The sequence below is a fragment of the Panthera leo genome, chromosome A2 (genome assembly GCF_018350215.1).
Source record: "Panthera leo isolate Ple1 chromosome A2, P.leo_Ple1_pat1.1, whole genome shotgun sequence".
NCBI lineage: Eukaryota > Metazoa > Chordata > Mammalia > Carnivora > Felidae > Panthera > Panthera leo.
Genome location: NC_056680.1, coordinates 137,326,363 through 137,346,041, shown reverse-complemented (window position 1 = coordinate 137,346,041; position 19,679 = coordinate 137,326,363). Strand labels below are relative to the sequence as shown.

Below are 19,679 nucleotides of genomic sequence, written 5' to 3'. Positions count from 1 at the left end.
GGCGATCAAGCTATAAGACGGAGACATGACACCTGTCCTAAGGAGGCACCGAATCACATCGGAGGAGCATCATCGGAAATGCACTGGGAGGGGAAAGGCAGTAAGTTCTGTACTGTGGAGCCTCATTTGTGATAGAAAGAAGGAGAAGCAGCAACAGGACAAATCACCGTGAGTGTAACTAAGACAGAGGTAAAGTACAGAGGATGAAACCTTCCAGAAGTGGGAAGAAAAGTTCCAAAGAAAGGATTGGCCATGAATTTACTTGGTATTAAGTAAACAGGAAGGGAGGCTAGAAGCCTGACATATCAGAAGAAAAGCAGGCACAAAGGAGGAAAATGGAAGAGAACAGCACGACAGACCCTGACCTGGCCATCCTCAGCTAGAAAATATTTAATGATAAATAATGTCATATTGCCCGAACCTGCTTGGAAGATCTGAAATACTGAAACTTAAGGGACATGTAATGATTTTTGCTTAGCAGTAAAGACGTCCCACCACATCTATAAAATCTGAAGGTCGACCCTGAGAATTCCCACGTCATCCGTATGTTAAATGCCCAGGCTCCACACTCACAACCGGGAACCACGCTGTGCCTTTCTAAATGGGGCACAAGTACAGACTTTGTGCAGCTGGAGGAAAGAGGAGAGGCTAGCAGAGGGCAAGTTGCAGGACAGAAAAGAGAAGGTGAACTAAACAGCTTCTGGGCTCTCGAGGCTCCAGCGAAAGCGCAGCTTCAGCCCTGCGCCCCAGGCTAACCCTCACCCGTGGCGGGAATCTTGGAGAAACTAAAAATGAAACCGAGAACACAGGAACAGGGATTTCTCCTCCAGCCTGTGTCTAGTGTCTCCTGCGACCAGGTCCCCTCTTCCCTGTCTTGTAGCTGCAGCTGGCTGGCAAACTCCACCGCGTGAAAATCTCAGCCATTTCCACCAACGTGGAGGAACTTCTATTCCCTTCTCTGCTTCTCCTAGTGTTTCTCTTTCTCTTTTCTAGCTGCTTGGAAAGTCATGGGAAGCCTCTGTTTCAGCTTCCTCTGAACTAACCTCCAACTAATTCAAGGCTCCCCTTTGGTTGTGGTGCCACCCACGAAGCACAGCTGTGGGTCTTCAGTGTACTGATTGCTGCAACTTTACAGACGTAACAAAGACCCAGCAGAGATTACAGAACCCCAGGGGTAGCTGGGAGATGGTGCTCATGATCGTGTCCTTGGAGATATCTCTAAGAATAAGATAAAGCTGTAAATGACTTTGGGAGAGAATGTAGATTGCTTTTCCTTTAGGCACATTTGATTTTACTTCCTATTCTGGATCAAATAAAACCACTCATGAGGGCCCTTCTTTTGTCTCTTCTCCTTCCTTCTGCTTTCCTGACCCCACACTCTTCTCGCTTCCCAGGCTTTCCTTAGTCCGACAAGCTCATGGAATTTAAGAGGGGGAAGTCATCTTCTTCCCATCCTCAAGCCCCGATCATGTTTGCAGGTTTCAGAGCAAATATTCTCAAGCCCCCTGAACCTTATCACAGTGTCCGCAGTAGCCTGAAGGATATCCGTAATGAAGAAAATATAAAGTTGACAATCCACAATTGTGAAACACCAAGCAGAAAACAAGGGGAGACCTTGTTCTTTTGAAAAATGTTAAAATAATAGCAAGTCTCTGTCCCCTGGTGCCCAAACAACCAGTTAATTCAGCAATTCAGTCTTAAAATAGTAAGTCCCTACAAAAACAACGTAACAGACAGGAAAGAACACTGGGGTCATTACGGCAGTATCAATACCTAAGCATCATACAATCTACCAAACATTTTTATAGATGCCAGAGACTAGTTTGAGTCTTTGCCAGCAACTCCCCAAGGCCTTCTAAATCCTGGGTTTCCCCTCTACTTCCCGCCTTCCATTCATTATCTGCTAATACCACTTAAACTCTACTTGATGTACTTCACTTTCCTCATCTGCAAATGAGTACCAACCTCCGTCTCACTTTTCATGCTAGTGGAAGGGTTGAAGGAGACTCAGTGAGGATGAAAGCAGTTGAATATACATAGCGCCTCATAAATGTAAAGCGTATTAAAAATCTCTTAAAGAAGTTATTGCATAAAAGAACCTCTTGACAGACACCGGGGTGGCTCAGTCGGTTAAGTGTCTGACCTCCTCTCAGGTCATGATCTCATGGTTCATGAGTTTGGAGCCCTGCATCAGGCTCTGTGCTGACAGCTAGGAGCCTGGAGCCTGCTTCGGATTCTGTGTCTCCCTCTCTTTCTCTCTCTGCCCCTCTCCTGCTCATGTTCTGTCTGTCAAAAATAAATAAACGTTAAAAAAAAATTCAACCATGTGATTTCGTAGGGGTTCTGTCAAATTACAAGCGGAATAGGATAAGGTAGTATTTATATAGTAGGGACATTAACACATTTACACATAATCAGTCATTTCTAATATTTCTCTTTCATAAAAACTCAGTGTTAGAGCAAACGTATTATGAAAGAAAAAGGCCATTGATACCATATATAAAATGGACATACTTTTTAGATTTTGGGTGCTAGATAAAAATTAAGCACTATGTTAACTATGTAACTAAATATGACTTAATTTTACATTTCATTATAATGTTCTATAAATAAATTCACAACTGGGATACACAAAGTTCTCTAGCACGTTACACTCCCTCGTTTTGGCTGAGAAGTTAATGGTCACCATCGTCTAGTCTTAGAACCTTCCATAGCATTCACCTAGGAAATACCCGAACTCCTCGTTTGCATTCTCCATTTCCATCTTCATTTTCTTCTCTCTGCCTCTCTCTGCCACAAGGCTAGCTGCTAACCTGCCCACCCCTAGCCCAGTTTATGATCTCCACTGTCCTCCTAAGCCCTGTAGTCCTCTCTGCAATTCAAAACTGCACACACAGGGATCCCAGGCTTCTGCAGCCAGCCACCACAATAAAATGTGTGCTGGCCAGCCGAGAATCTGAAACAGCACCAGAGTGAACATGACCCACTCTGCACAGAGAGTCCAGCCTTAAAAAAAATATATATATATATCTGCCAGAAGTACAGGTAGAATTCAGGCGCTGAGGTGGGGATTGAGAGTCTCCATCCACTGCCTGCCCAGTCACCACATTCAGACCCCCCAAGAGAGGAGGAGGGGCTACTAAACTCACTTCAGTTAAGTGTCTAATGTCAATCCCATGCAGATAGATATCTGGCTCCTGCCTCTCAGAACTCACAGTACTCTTTGCCTCTCAGTACTCACAGCCCTGTAGCAACCAGATGATCCAGATTCTTACCAGAAATCCCGTGTCCCCATGAACTGGACGGATGGTTAAGGATGGAAAACCAATATCCTCCCTTTAGGTGCCCCTCCATTTCCAGGGCGGCAAAGGCCAGCTGCAGTGCTTGGTTGAATGGCCACGGGACAGAGGCCCATACCTCACAAACCCAGAGAGACTCTGCCTCATCCTACCCATGCAGGGCACAAAGCCTTAGGATTAATGGAGAAACAAGTGTTAAATATGCAGGCACCACGCTCTGCATGAAAAAAAAATCCTGCCTTAAACCAAATTTACACACGAAGTTTCCTCACGCTCGCTTTTTTGGCTTGGCACCCATTCTGCTTTCTTGCTTACTCGGAGCACCCACGTGGTGGTTGGCGCTCCATGGCCTCCTCATCTTATCCCTTCAGCTCACTGGCCAGTACTAATATACAACCGTGGCTCTCCTTGGGGACTACCCTGGGTAACACGTTCCCAGCCTGACTGAGCCCTAGGAAACCTCCTTTCCATGCTTCCCCTCTAGAAGCCTCCACCTGGTCTACCCTGGTCCTGCTCATGCTGCCACATGCTACAATATTACACCAACACATCATAACACAATCTCACATATTCCCTTCAAAATCTATCTTAGAGCTTTCCAAATTACATACTCACTCTAGAATGCTTAAGTATTCGATGGCCAACTTTTTGCTTTAAAAATCAAAAATTGGCAGGAAATGATAATATCTAGTAATACCACAAAATAAGCACTATCTCCCGAGGAAGGAGTAAGACATCATCTAATACTGCTATCAAATTTTCAGCTCCCTAAACTCTGTAATTCTTCCCTTAGGGGATGGATTATGTTGCAGAATAGCATTTGGCTTTCTTGTGTGACTGGCTAGAAAAATGAGTTCCCTTCCTAGAGGTACAGTTTATTCTTAAAGGGTCCAGCAAAGGGTCTCTTAGGCCAGACCTACAGAAGAAACCATCTCTTCTAATGTAATAAATTGCTTTGGTCTTTTCAGGAAAGTAAGGACATCTTATAAACTGAGGAAGACCTAGATGGGTTGTTTGGGGAGAAAGAGTTTAAAACTCCAACTGAAAACACAAAAGAAAAATTTAAGGACCAGTGGCACCACAGGAATCCCTAAACTGGACACACAGCATGAATTATACTAGATCCCATTGATCCATTCACTCAACTTATGTGCCAGGCACTGTCTAAACCTGATCCCTGCCCTGATCCAACTGCTAGTAATTCATTAGAAGATGTTGTTTAAATGCTAGACTTCACAGGGGGTAGTTACATCATTATTAATTCTTGGTTACTTTTTCAGGTTTTTTTCTAAGAATTGTATTGAGGACCATGTGCAATCATTGGAGTATGAGAAATCTTCTCATTTATATCACAGAAAAGGGGCTTCCTTTTAAAATGCCATTATTTTGGGGTGCCTGGGTGGCTCCGTTGGTTGAGCATCCACTCATGATTTTGGCTCAGGTCATGATCCCAGAGTCATGAGATTGAGCCCTGTGTCAGGCTCCACGCTGAGCATGGAGATGCGCTCTCTCTCTCTCTCTCTCTCTCTCTCTCCTTCTTCCCCTCTCCCCCACTCAAGCTCTCTCCCTCTAAATACTACTACTATTACCACTACTACTACTAATAAAATGAAATGTCATCATTTTATATTAAAAACAGGAGACAGTTCTAGCTTCCTAAAGTTTCTATTTCTGACAGAATATATTTTCACAAATACATTTTATCTGTTCTCCACCAAACAAGTTTGTTTAAAGCAGACAAAATATTGCTTGAACCATTGTTTCCTTAAAAGAAAAATAATCTGTTTACCTCATTTTCCCTCATTTTTATCTTCTCCACACAAAAAAAGAAACAAACAAACAAACAAACAACACACTGCCACCACCGCCACAACAAAAACACCTCTGCCCCAAATCTATCCATTTTTAAAATAGCTAATGTAGCGCTAAAATATTTGGACAAGTAGGTTTAGCTTGTGCATACGAAGATTCAGATGTGTTATTAATATTTTCATTGTTTATGAGAGAGAGAGAGAGAGAGAAAGAGAGAGAGAATAATAAAGGGAGGAGTGAGGGAAAACCCACTTGAAATCACTTCTGCCCTCTGGGTGTGTCTAGTATGGAAGGTTTCCTGCTCAGTATGAAAGTTGACTTTCTGGTTGATGCTTTGCTAAGGTCAGATAGTTCCTGCACTGCTACAGAAAAGTTAATTTCCTGTTGCATTTTTCCTGAAGCATTTGTGCGCTTTGGCTAAATTAATGCTAGATTTTCCACTGGAGAAGAACTAGGCTTAGTGCTGAAACTATCGGAATGCTATCATACTTCTTATTGCTTGTTAAAGAACCAGTGGAACATCAAGAGGAAACTCAATTGTGACAGTGCAATTTTGGACGCCTGGTGGAATGCTGAAACATAACTGTACAACTTGACATTTGTCAACGACATTATACTGTAACTTTTTAACGAAAACAGGAGTATTGCCGGTACACTTTTGTTGCCGATACGCATTCTTTTCCCTCAAGAGATGCTAAATGTAGTGAGAATATTTTCATGCAGTATCCTTTGGGATGTGTCAAGTTAATTGAACATGGGGGCTATTTGGCTAAGTGGCTGTAATGTGGTGGTGGCCTATGTAAGGCAAACCAAAATCTAAGCCTGTAAGTCCCTCAAGGTTAGGAAATCAAAACCTAAGGACAACCAATCACAAACAGCTAACTAGGTTTCAAGCTTTAGCCAATCAATAATTGCCTTAGTTTAGGGTGCCCGGGTAGTTCAGTCAGTTAAGCATCTGACTTGATTTCAGCTCAGGTCATGACCTCATGATTCGTGGGTTTGGCGCCCTCCCCCCCCCCCCCCCCCCGACCCCGTTGGGCTCCACACTAACCGTGCAGAGCCTGCTTGGGATTCTCTCTCTCCCTCTCTCTCTGCCCCTCCACACTCATCCTCTTTTTCTTAAAATAAATACACAAACAAACAACAATTGCCTTACCTTGCCTGTGCCTTTTCCTGACAGGAAAACACTCTCAGCCACTTCCGGTTTGGTGCTGCCTCATTAGAATCGATTTTTGCTTAAATAAACTCCTAAAATTCTCAATATATCTGGGTTTATCTTTTTTTTCATTCGGTTTAGTGTAATTTTTTAATTTAATTTTTTGAGAGAACATGCCTGTGCAGACGGGGGGTTTGGGTGAAAGAAAGAGAGAGAATCCCAAGCAGGCTCCACACACATGAGGGAGGGTCATAATCCCAGGACTGTGAGATTATGACTTGAGCCAAAGTCAAGAGTCCTAAGGCTCAATCAACTGAACCACGCAGGCACCTCCCCCTCAGGTTATCTGTTAACAGAAGTGATAATGTTTATTCCCCTGTCTTTTATAATTTCAATGTTTTTCAAAACATTCTGAGCTATCGTGTCTAACCTGCTCCCATGACATCTTTGTAGCAGATATTTCCATCTTTATGCCATATGATATAAAAAGAAACCAAAGAAGTCACTTGTCCATGGTCACTCAACTCTTCAGCATTGGAACTCAGTCCTCATTAGTTCTGGGTTTTTTTCAAGTTTTTATTTAAATTCGAGTTAGTTAACATATAGGGTAATATTGGTTTCAGGAGTAGAATTTAGTGATTCATCACCTACATATAACAGCCAGTGCTCATCACAACAAGTGCCCTCCTTAATAACCATTAGTTATTTTTTCAGTTCTTTTTCTCTCTCACCTGGGGAGAAAGTGAGCAGAGAATAGTACGATCTGCCTCAGATACACTGACCTTTAACTAGCACATCACCACCCCAACACGGTCCACTTTTCCTTATGTCAAAAGGAAGAAACACCAGGTCCCTGGAGCAATATTACTATTTAACAAATTCTCTTTTCTCCCTATAGATTATTCACTCTCATGAGGCCTTTCCCTTGCCTGAATCTCCCATCCTGAATTGGTCACTTTTCCCAGATCACTCTCTGAGGTGTAGTCAGAATATACTTAGGACAGCAGATACAAACTTTGATTTGTCAAAAATCAGCTGTGAGGTGTGTTATAAGAAATTGGTTTTGAAAAGAATTAAAATGTCAAAAACTGTGCATAATTCACGTGCTGCATTCCTGCTACTTGCAGCCCAACACTTTCTTGAGCAGGAGAGGCAGGAAGTATTGTTCGTGTATCCCTAGAAAACCAGTGGAATGTGCTTGCACCTGACTCATCTAGAGGTATCAAAGAGAAACTTTGAAGGCTGCTAGCATAGAACATGATGCTTTAAATATTTGCTTACGTAGAATATAATGAGGAAAGCACATAGGCTGAAGGCCAAATGTAGGAACTACACATATGTGTGTTCTGGAAACACGTATATATATAATATAAGCCATTTAAAGTGCTTGTTTTTGAGGTCAGAGCTTAAATCCAACTTCTTGGGTCAGGAAAGACACCAACATTTACTGACACAAACCTTGGTCAGCCACCATGTGTTTTCAGACACACATTCAATTCTCACACATCAGGCTTAGTTAGCTCCGTTCTTCCAGTGAGAAAAATGGACAGTTTAAAAATTGAGGTAAAATTTGCCTATGACCTATCCTAGTAAATGACACAGTTGGAATTTGAACCATTGTGTGCCAAAGCCCATGTCTGTGCCACAACACACCTATGCTCTATTAGACTTCTTATTCAACCTACTTAACAGGTTCGAGGTCAGAAGCCTTGACAGAGATAGTTAGGTAGATTCCCACCAATATGCAGGATGTCGGAGCCTCCCCTTAGCAAGTTGCTCTGATTGGGATGCATTCTAAGCAAACCAAGAGGGGTCCATTGAGAGTCTCCCAGTCAGGTTAGAGATACCAAATGTAGTTATATTTCGGAACACATGATTGGGCCCATCCTGCTTTTCGAAGTCCATGTGTTCTTCTTAATGATTATTTTGTTTCATCTATTATTTTGGGTCTTAAGTGAATTAGCCTTCCTTAGTGAATTTAATTGAAAGTTAAATAACTTTTTTCATTAAGATACTTATATATGACAAAACCTCAATTTATATCTTATTATTATATTCCTTTTCAACCCTGTACATAAGTCTAGATGTTTAGTTTTACATTTTTAACAAGTCTCTGGAAAGTGCAAACATTACCAAAGTACTATTTACCATGCAAATTTCCAACTTTAGTATAGTTTTTGTTAGAGAACATAAATCCTGTTTTAGAAAATGAGCTCATCCTTTTAGCGAGAATGGCTCCTTAGAAAAAAATGTCCAAAGGAAAAAAAAAAAAAAAAAAAAAAAAAGAAACATGTCCAAAGGAAACCAAAGGGAAAAATGAAACCAAACATTCCTTTCACCCCAAAAGGCCACAGACTCCAAGTTGATAACAGGAAGCACTTTTTACAATGTGAGTGTATCTAGCGGTTTCCATTTCAGAGGGTTTATGTGAGTTTCCAATTCCATTAGAAAAAGAAACAGAATTGCTTAGAGGGAGAAAGAAGCAGAAACTATCGCCACTATCTTTAAAAAACAAGAGAGAATGACACCCATAAAGTGATTAATTCTTTGATTCATAGGAAATTTAACATAACTTGCTTAAATATGAGCTTCATCAAGACTTCATTAAAATTTATCCAACATAAGCAAATTTGAATTTGTTTAAAATTCTCTCAGTATGAACCATTTTTCACCCATGTGCATATTTCATTATAAAAATCTAACACAGCTCTAATCAACTATCTCAAAGAAATCCACAGGCATTAAATGCTCATCAGGCAGCCTAACTAATTCCATGAAAGTCACATACCTGTTAGTATGCTGACATCATCTCCCAAGAGCCTCCTGTGCATAGACCTCTGTATTTAGATTCCTATCAGCATACTTTAAAAATATTTACCTTCAGATTTGCTTGAAATATAAAATATAAAAACATAAATGGAAAAGCTCAATTTTTAGTAGAATTAATTTGTTAAAAAATAGAAAGAGAGATTAGATGATGGTGACTCAGAAGCCAAGAGAGATAGGAAGTAATCAGAAAGGCACACTGGTTGGGAAAGGATGCACTCCTTCTCCTTCTCCTTCTCCCCCTTCTCCTCCTCCTCCTCCTCCTTCTTTCTTAAATATGGTAGATACCTGAGATCTTTTACAGGATAAAGATCCCAATGAGACAAATGAGCTGAAGAGAACAGGAGAAATGGATGATAACTGAAGCACACTCAGTGTAGCAAGATGGCAGATGATTAGCATTAGTCGCAGGTATAAGAACAGATGGTACAGAAAGGGGTTCGAGGCACAAGAAAAAGATGGGGTGCTGGATCTGAAAGCTCAACAAAAATTAAAAAGAGATGGAGGGACCTCCTCTCCTTTTCTCATCTCTGCTTTAAAGTAGGCTTTCTCTGATCCTCACAAAGTTCATCCATTCATTTATTCACTGACAAGATATTTACTCAGGGTTCATTCACTACATGCCAGATACTGTTTTGGCATTGGGGCCATATGCAGTAAACACTTTAAATCATGGCCTTGCCCATAAGGAGCTTATATTGTATGTAGAGAGAAAGACAACATATAAATATATGTATTTGTTCACAGTCCAAAATCTTCACCTCTTTCCTGTACTCCCCATCCAACTCATCTCTCCACATCCTCAACTATAGCATGTCATTAATCCCAGCATCTTAAATTAAAAAAAAAAAAAAAAAGGAAAGACTCAGCCGGAACCAAACACCTTGCCTACAGATAAATAGGCCTGACTCTGACTGACATATCCACTTCCCCAAGTCTTGTCTTGATTGCAAAGGCTCATTTTAGTGTGGAAAGGCAACAGCTTAGATGCTAGAGGAGAGGGAGAGAAACTCAACAAGGCTTTCATCTCAGACACTCCTCACCCAGGTACTCATGTTCACCGCAGCCATTATTTATTGCTCACCTACTTTGTGAAGGCCAAACAGCAGAGTCTGTGAGGACTACGGGGATGAGTAAATCCTCAAGGAAATTATATAATAGTTAATATTTATTGAGCACTTTCTGTGTGTCAACCACATAAGTGCTTCACAAGATTTATCTCATTTAAGCCTCATGTTAGCCTTGTAAGGTAGGTGATAAGATATCCCTTTTAGGTGAGAAAAATGAAATCCTAGAGAGACCAAGAAATGTGCCCAAGGTAGCAAGGTAACAAGTGCTATTAATTTGACTCCAGAGCTCATGTGCTGAACTGTTCTGCCTCTTCAATTTTATTGGTTTCCTAGGCCTACCGTAACAAAGTACTACACAAACGTGGCTTAAAATAACAGAAACACATTGTCTCACGATTCTGGAGGCTAGGTGCCTGAAATCAAGGTTTCAGCCATGCCATGCTGCCTCTGAAAACTGTAGGGGAATTCTTCCTTGTTTCTTTCTACCTTCTGCTGGTTTGCCAGCAATCTTTGGGGTTTCTTGTTTTGCAGCTGCACAACTTCAATCTCTGTCTTCATCATTACATGGCATGCTTCCCGTGTGTCTCCGTCTTCATTTGACTATCCTCATATAATGCCAGTCATATTGGATTAGGGGCCCACGATGCTCCAGTATGACCTCATATTAACTAATTATATCTATGACAACCATATTTTTGAATAAGGTCACATTCTGGGGTACTGGGATTAGGATTTCAACATATCTTTTTTGAGGGGAATGCGATTCAACCCATAATGCCAACGAATGGAGAGAGTGTATGGAAATAGAATGGAGGGTATCTGGAAATAGAATGGATATAGTATATGGAAATAGAATGAAGAGATCATATGAAAATAGAATGGAGAGTATATGGAAATAGAATGGAGATAGTATATGGAAATAGGATGGTGATAGTATACAAGAATAAAATGGATATAGTATACGAGAATGGAATAAATATAGTATATGAGAATAGAGTGGAGAGTATATGGAAATAGAATGGAGATAGTACACAAGAATAGAATGGATATGGTATACAGAAATAGAATGGAGAGTATATGGAAATAGAATGGAGATAGTATATGGAAACAGAATGAAAAGATTATATGAAAATAGAAGGGAGAGAGTATATGGAAATAGAATGGAGTACACAGAAATAGAACGGAGCTAGTATAGCAAAATAGGATGGATATAGCTAGAGAAGCACAGGTCTCAGTCCAAACCTGTCATCGTTATCAACTCCATTTGTTACTCTGAGAGGCACTTTCTTTCCGCAAGTTTCATTTTTCTCACTTAGAAAACGACCTCAAATCTAATGATCTCTAACTTGTTTCCAGTTCTAACAGTCTCATGTTTCTTCATTTCTAAATAATTATATTGAAAAATAAGTTTTGTTAGGGATTCTTAAGCACACATCAAGTCATAGAGACAAGGCGTGCCACCAGGAGGAGGTGAAATTCCAGTTTCCAGAGTGCTTTAGGAATGATTGTGAAGATTTCTAGAGGTATTGATTGGGGCAGACTCACTGGAGAGGACTCCAGACAAAGACGGAGATGGTGGCATTTGGTTAACTAGGGTAAGGCTGGCTTATGCATTACAAATAAAAGCAGAGTGGAACGTAAGGCCATAAAAGCATGCTACGACATACTAAGAGTGAGAGGGATAGATTCTACTCAATTTAGTGGGTTCAATACAACAACTCCTGAAGGCTACTGAGGAGAGAGATCATAGGAGTTGTACGCAAATGGCCTAGAATACCCAGTAGATTGAAGGGGAACTATTTACATTACTAAAATAGCCTAGGTTAGTGGCAGTGGGGATACAGCATTAAGATTGTGAAGGTAAACTCTAAGATTTTGGAAAATTAATTAGTTATTATCTGGATTCATTTGGGGGCTTGGAAAAAGTCATTATATACCAGTAATACAGTCTTGTGCTAAGGTGATATTTACTAAAATTACTTAGCATAATAAAGGGCCAAATGTGCATCATGGTCTCCAGAGAGAAATCAGAAGTCAGATTTGGAAAAGGAATAGTATGTGTAAAGGCAGTCTATAAACCACAAACGGGACATCTAGGAATGGGCCAGAGGCCAGGGAAATGGAGAAAAGACTGGGAAACAATATAGAAATTGAGCTAGCTTGAAACAAATGGTTCGGAATAAGGGTTGTGAACAAGGCAAGAGTGTGTGGCCTTTACACAACAGTATAAATAGAGTTAATACTGCTGAATTGTATACTTAAAAATGATGAAGAAGGTAAATTCTATATTTTGTGGGATTTTTTACCACAATAAATTTTTTTTTTAAGTAACAATTAAAAAAAAGAAAATAGGGAAACCTGAAAAATCTTGTGGCCTTTCTTTAGGAGCTGGCCATGTGGATCAGTGATAGGCCGACAGATTTAGTAAGGAGCCAGGCCAATGGATTAGGTGAGGGGCAAGGTATAGAGAAAGAGTAAGTAGTTTCAAACGTAACCCTAAAGAGGTTTAAAATCTATTCATTGAGGAGAATAGGGATTGGATGAGTCCTTTTCACAGGAACAGAGAGGCCAAGAGGAATCATTGATTTGGGCATAAAAATTGTGAAAGAAAACTATCTGAGTTTAAACAGTTTTTATTACTCCTCAATAAAAGCAAGAAATTGGATTTCTAGATCTGGGGGTTCAAGAGTGAGATCCAAGCTAAGAATATACCTATAAGTTATCTTTACAGATTGAAAATTAACAGTACATAAAGTTGATATCATCACCAAGGGAAGGTACAAAACAAGACAACTGAAAGCTCAAATACACTAACTTTGGCATCAGAGGAAATGGATCCTGAAAAGAGACCACCAGTTATCCACAGAGGTCAGAGAATAATCCCACTGTGACATGGAATTCAAAGGGGAAGTTTCAAGATAGAGTTGTTGGCCAATAGTGTAAAATGCTTCAGAGAAGAAGGATGTAGACTGGAAATAAATCATTTCATCTGGTAGCCAAGGGGTCAGTGAAGACAAATTTCAGGAATGGGTGGGGTGGCCAGGAAGTGAATCCAAGGAGAACCAGCCATAGTTTCTCTGAGGGAAAGGAGAGAAGGAGCACACTGGGTTCAGTGGATTGCCAGGAACAAAGGCGGCTTATTGTTGTCAGTTATGAGTATGTTTACTGGCAGAAGGCATGGTCCACTGGAAAGGTTTGAAATGGCAATATTGTAACTAACAAAGAATAACTCTGGAATCCCTCTGGAAAAGGTTGAGAGGAGGTGTTCAACACAAGAAGAAAATAAGATTTGGCAAAGAAGAGGCACTGGGAAACAGCCTTGCAGCTGGATCTCCTTACATTCATTTCTACCCCCTCCAGTCCATTCTGCAATATATGTTCTGGAGCATTCTCTACAACATAAATCTATTTATGCCACTTTTTGCTTACCACTCTTCAGGGGTCCCCTGTTGCCTTCACGATAAAATCCAGACTCCTTATCATGACCACATTCCCACATCTAGACCCTGCTGAATTTTCTACCTTATTTATTTGCCTTTCTGCTCTGCTCCCCTATCACAGTGCACACACACACACACACACACACACACACACACACACACACACCCCACATAGTGAATACATTGAATCCTCCAAATCTACCACACCTTTGAATTTCTTCTTTGCATATCTGGCATTATCTGCTTATAATACATTTCTCTTTCTCCACCCTTTCTAGCTCCTTCTCATCTTTCAAAATGTTCTAGTAAAGTTATGGATTCCCTAGCATTTATTTAGTTACTTGTCTGTCTCACAGTGCCCTTTATTTCTGTGTCACCAGCAACTAGTACAGAGTCTGGCACCAATAAACTGCTCGATAAATAGTCACTGTAGGAATGAAGAAAATGAAAGAATGAATGAACGAAATGGATTAGGATGACAAAGGGTAAAGATGAAGCGAGAATTTTTTTTCAGTTGGAGAAGAGAGTTCTTAGTGAGATAATTACAAACATTTCACTTAAAGAGAGCGATGCCATTTCCCAAGAGTAAGAGCACATTTGAGCGTTTTCTGTGACTTTTAGAAGGCAAAATTAGCATAACCATTGTATCAGCTGCCAGATCACCATGCCTCACATACCCCTCCAGCGACATTACTCCTGCCATGTTGTTGTGGTAAGTGATGGACACTGTTTTTATCACCTTGGTCACCACAGACCTGGGAGTGTTCCCATGCACAATTCTGCTTGAAAAGGAGGAGTGGGGAGCAGTACTGCCCCCACTGAGGCCCCAGCTTCCCCAGTGGCCACCCCGAGAGTCCAAGTAACACTATGTCGTAGCAGCTTGCAACAACTCTAACCGGTGAAAGACAGAAGAAGGGAAAAGCCAGGAGGTAAATGGCTTGCCCCTCCTGACCTTCCCCACAATACCTGTTCTGAGATGCAGAGTTTCCTCCAGACTCTCTGATTATGTCTCCCATAAACGCACCCATTCGTTTCTCTCCCTATTCCTTCCCCTACCTACTCTTGCGTCCCTGGGATCGCAACATCCAATAAAGTGTTAGCTTGCAAGTGTTTGTCTTAGGTTCTGTTTATAGAAAACCTGGGCTAAACAATCCATTTTTAGAAATTTTCCAATGTTAAAAATAATGTATTATTAGAGACACAAATAAATTACACAAAGTATATTTGTATGAAAACATTCAATTATTTGCATTGGATTATGGTTGGATCCTGGGAAGAGTAGTTGTAGAGAGCAGTCACTGAAGGAGAATGGAGAATCCAAAAGAAATGGAGAATGACTCGTCAAGCAACAAAGAACTAGAAATTCTCCATCTGGAACACCAACAGGAGATAATCAGTAACACATGGCTACGGTGAGTATAAACATATTCTCCAAATAGTAAAGTTTCCATTAAAGGAGCACACACTAATGATCTATACTGAGCATATTTTTTTTTCATTGTGTCTGCTTATAATTTAATGTGTTTCTTATGTTGTGAAATATTAAAGGGTTAGATTCCAAAAAAATAAATAAATCTACTGAGTGATCTACTTCAGTGAAGACAAATGAAGTTGTCTTTGGTTTAGACATTAAATTGAAACAGTTTTAAAACATAGCAGATTATCAGCCCAAATTCAAACTAATGTTGGGAGGAAACCCAGAAGAAATGACAGAAGTACAGCTGCTTAGCAAGGTCCTTTTGGAAAGTTCAGATGGAAAAAAAGAATTAAAATTTGGCCAGAAGAGGGAGAGTACTCCCTCACTACGGAAAGTTGGCATATACTAGACTATGATCTCAATCTGTATTGAAAACAGTTTTAGACAGTGAACCAGGTCCCAGTTGTAAAGGTGTAAAGGGCACAGTCTGTCACCCATCTTTAAATATTTGCTACCGCAGAACCCTCTATGACTTGGCTGACAGGTACAAAAGGTCTTCTCTTAGAAAGAACTGCAACCAAAAGACTGGGAAATAGTTACTGCTTATTCGATTCGAGAAACTATGAAAACTGTGATTCGAGAAATACACTGTGAGTGTGTTTTAGTTTCTGAATGTTTATCCCGTATAGACACTACAGCATTCACAGTAGCTTTTTCAAATGTCCTTGCATGGATCCTTTCATTATGATTTTGTTTTCCTTTTTCAGATTTATAATTCCAAACCCAACTTACACTTCCTGGAAGGGCAAATGAAGTTTAAATGCATTGCTTTTTAAGCACTTTGTCTATTTGCTTCTTAATATTTCTTTAGGTTTGAATATCTGAAGGACCATGATTTTTCCCAGACTGTTGTGCATATGCATATGCACGATAGCTTGTGTGCAATGCCTGCCTTTGGTGGTCATCTTCAAAATCCAAATACTTCCTGGAACCCATGAACCTTAGATCACAATCAGCTATTTTAAGTAACTTTTAAAATCTCTTTAAAATGGATGGATACCAGTAAGGGAAAGCCCTAGAAAAGTGAACATTTTGGCTTGTAAATAAAAGTAATAACAAAACCCCAAATTTCTAGATAGAAACAATGCTTCTTCTATAAAATGCCCAAAAGCTGTGTTTTAGGTCTTGAGGAAAATCTGTGTAAGCATGCCATCAGTTTTTTAATGAACTTCATAAGGTAGCTCTTTTTGAGAAAGATCTATATATTGATCCCAAAGACATTTGTTTCTTCACTTTATCTTCAAGAATGTTTAATCTTCAAAACTGGATTATTATTTGATTCTTGTTTTGGAACACGTATCACAAGAAGAACTAAGTTATATCTGGTTTTAACTAACTTCCACATGATTCTTCTAGTTTCCTTTCTATCTCTAATAAAAACTGGCTCTAAACCAAAGGCTGACACAAGTTAAAAATAGAGATACATGGCAAATGTTTGGAAATTCAGTTATCATATCCACCAGGCTTCTGAACTATAATTGTGAATTAAGAATCCTGCTTATGGTTAAAATATTTAAGACTGTGAACCATTTGTGGAAAAAATCATGTGATTGGCATTTTTGTGTATGTCAAGAAAATTCTAGAGTGAATGCTTTACACAACCAGCCAATAAGTTTCAGATGGTTTGTAAGTAGCAGGAGAACCAAAGCTGAAACGGAATTCTCTGTGCCAGTCTACAAATAACAGTTAACATATGCCTAAGTTACAGGCAAAGGCAGGAGTCACGTAAAGTCAAGCAGGGAGTAAGAAGGGCTGTGAGTTAATGAATGAAAACCTTTTATCCACAATTCTTAGCAAAACTTGTACGTACTTAAAGAGCAAAACCATCTCAATTATTTTTAAAGAAACTATATGTGTTAACATTGGAAAAAAACCCAAGAAGTGACTTTCCAAGTCACAGGTTACACCCATTAGAAATTCAATGTATTCAAAAAATGCAAAAAAAAAAAAAAAAAAAAAAAATGAAGAAAACATACACATTCTTCCCTGACTTCAGAACCTTTAATAATTGATTCACACTTGCCAGTTGAAGTTCCATCCAGAAGTGTTTCTAGTGATACTATATTTCTCGGTCAAGATGTTTCTTGATTGATAAGCTAAGTCACTCACTTAAGGGTTAAAATTTTTTTTTGTTGTAATCTAATATTATTTTGTATTTCATTGAGTTCTTACAGTTGTTTTTTCATGAATTAGTATTAGAGCTTTGAACTTACTTCGATTTAAGCACCAGTCCTGTGGCAGGAACCAGGTGGAGATACGATGTCACATGCTAGCCCTGTGGCCTGCCTAAACATCTTTGAATGTCAGTCATCGTAACTGAGAAATGATGACCGTCACAACTCCCTTACCTGCCTCACAGGGTTTGAAGAGTCTGAGAAGAAATACATAAGGGAGTTTTTGAAACAAGATGGCAGCACTGCTGGAGTTATTAGCAATAATGGCAGGAGCAGCGTATATTCAACAGGAAATTCTCCTCCCAACGATAACCACAGTCATAGGCTCTACCTAAATCTACTGCAGGTATAAGAAAGCACTTAAAGATTCCAAAATTATCTTGCTATACCTCTTGCTGTAGCACAGGAATCAGTAGCTTTGCCACTATGGATTTTTGCGTGTGTTTTTTTTCTATTTTTTCTTTTTTAGGTTGGATTATATTAAAAGTCATCATTTCACTGACAGGCATAAACAGAGTGGTATATTAAAATAGAAATCCCGTGAGGTTTTGTGTGTGTGTTTTGTGTTCATTCCAACGCTTAACAAAATTCGTAAAGTTAATTAAAATAGTGTAAGTGTAGAATAATCAATATTTCCCAAATTCTGTAAACAATAAAATTCAGGGCATCAGTTCTTTTGAGGAAGGTATTATACTATTCTTTTAAATGGTTCAGAAATAAATATGTTGCTTTAGAAATGCATTCACCAAGGAAAAATCGATTCAATCAATTATAAAATGGAATTCTGGAATATCTTTGAGTCTGGAATGGTCTGGTCACTCATACTGACTACCTTGAGGAAACACTCAATGTTGACCAAATGTTATGAATCTGTATGTCTCTGAACTGTAAATCTTCAGATCTCTTAGAATCCTAATATTTTAGAAAGAATTTACACCACGCCAACATCCTCCAAATTGTCTTTTTCATTCAGCTGAAATGAAGTACAATTCTAGGAGACAAAATAATGGCCAGGACTTTCTGGAAGTAAACAGAAGTTGAAGCTAACTGTCATAAGGTCACTCTCTGGGCGGCTATACTCTGGATCCCTTTCAGACGTCTTGGAAGTTAATTTTAGTTTTACGGAAAGGACAGAGAGAGGCAGACTGCTATCTTTGCAGAAAATGTCAAGGTTAAGCTTATGACCACCTTACCTTTCTGATTTCCTGCGCATTACTGGGGAGAAGGAAGCACTGTTTGTCCAGGGACAGTCCTTTCTTACATCTGCTTGCTTGGGTTTTGGTGGGTGCGTTTGGGGCAGCCCCAGGGTCAGCGGCTGTGAGCTTCCTCGTCCCTCGGAGTGTCAGGGTCTGGTAGAAGAGACAGATTGCCACCACCAAGCCCACCAAGAAGGGCCGGGGGCAAAATCGCCGACGACAAGGGAACACTGGACGACAGACCATGACCAGCTCAGCTTCACTTGGCCCCCGTCCACGTTGCCGGAAAAGTCATAGCAGCTCTTTTTGGTCAGCATGAAAAAATACAAATCAGTCTTTAAATCAAGCTTGCTCCATCCCCGCTTAAGAACTTTCCGAAGGATCATGCCAAAGAATCATAGGTCCCCAAAGTCTGAGGCGGTTAATAAGATCCCTTCCATGGGTGACAGTGAAAAGTGGCTGGCCTGGGTTAAAAAAAGACATCAAAATAATAATAGTGGTAACTAATAACCTGAGCGTATCCTCAGGCTGCCAAACTTTTGCTTCCGGTGATGCATTATTTTCACAACATCCTTAAACTCGCAGCAAAGACTTTACAGGAAAAGAGAAAACAATACCAAAGTAAATCTGGAGTCTGGAAACAGCGCTGAAGAGCTCAATAGGTTAAAACCAAAAGTGCCTGTTGCACCGCGGGATGCAGGCCAGCTTGCCCGAGCAGTTCCTCATTCTCCTCCGCTTTTAGAGCAGTCCTGCTTCCAGCCTTTCATGGTTCTTCACTGCTTCCCTTCATTCCGTTTTAAATTGCCACTTTCCTGTAAGCATTCACGGCTTTTCACATAAAAAGGGAATGCACGGTTTGAATGGACATGGTTACTGCTAGGGTTTTGCTTGTATTTGTTTCATTCCGCTTCAAGTTCAAAGTTCTGTGTACTTACTCAGTTTTCATCCTTTCAGCCACAAAAAAAAAAAAAAAAAGTTTCCACGCTCCCCTAATGGATTGCTAATCAAAACCACTCGGAAGGAAACACCCAGTCGTGTGACTCCAATTCATCTCCCACACGCGGACGCACGCCCGCAGGCACAGCGCCCCCCGCACGCGCGCGGCGCTTCGGGCGGGGAGCTGGGCCCCGGGGCCCGCGGCCGCACAGTACGGCGGGGCGGGGCGGGGCTACGGCCGGCGGCGCGGGGTCCCGGGGCCGCCGTGGCGCGCCGTCAGCCCCGCGGCGGAG

The 19,679-nt window shown here is 40.4% G+C and overlaps 1 protein-coding gene across 3 annotated transcripts in view; it reads right to left on the bottom strand.

Moving 5' to 3' along the window:
• CPED1 (cadherin like and PC-esterase domain containing 1) overlaps positions 1 to 19,413 on the bottom strand; it is a 266,420-nt gene extending 247,007 nt beyond the window's left edge. For all 3 annotated transcript variants that reach the window (XM_042923099.1, XM_042923100.1, XM_042923101.1), the window contains exon 1: positions 18,448 to 19,413. In XM_042923099.1, coding sequence (XP_042779033.1) covers positions 18,448 to 18,696 — 249 coding nt within the window. In that variant the 5' untranslated portion in view covers positions 18,697 to 19,413. The remainder of the gene's footprint in view (positions 1 to 18,447) is intronic.
• Between the last annotated feature and the right edge of the window lie 266 nt (positions 19,414 to 19,679).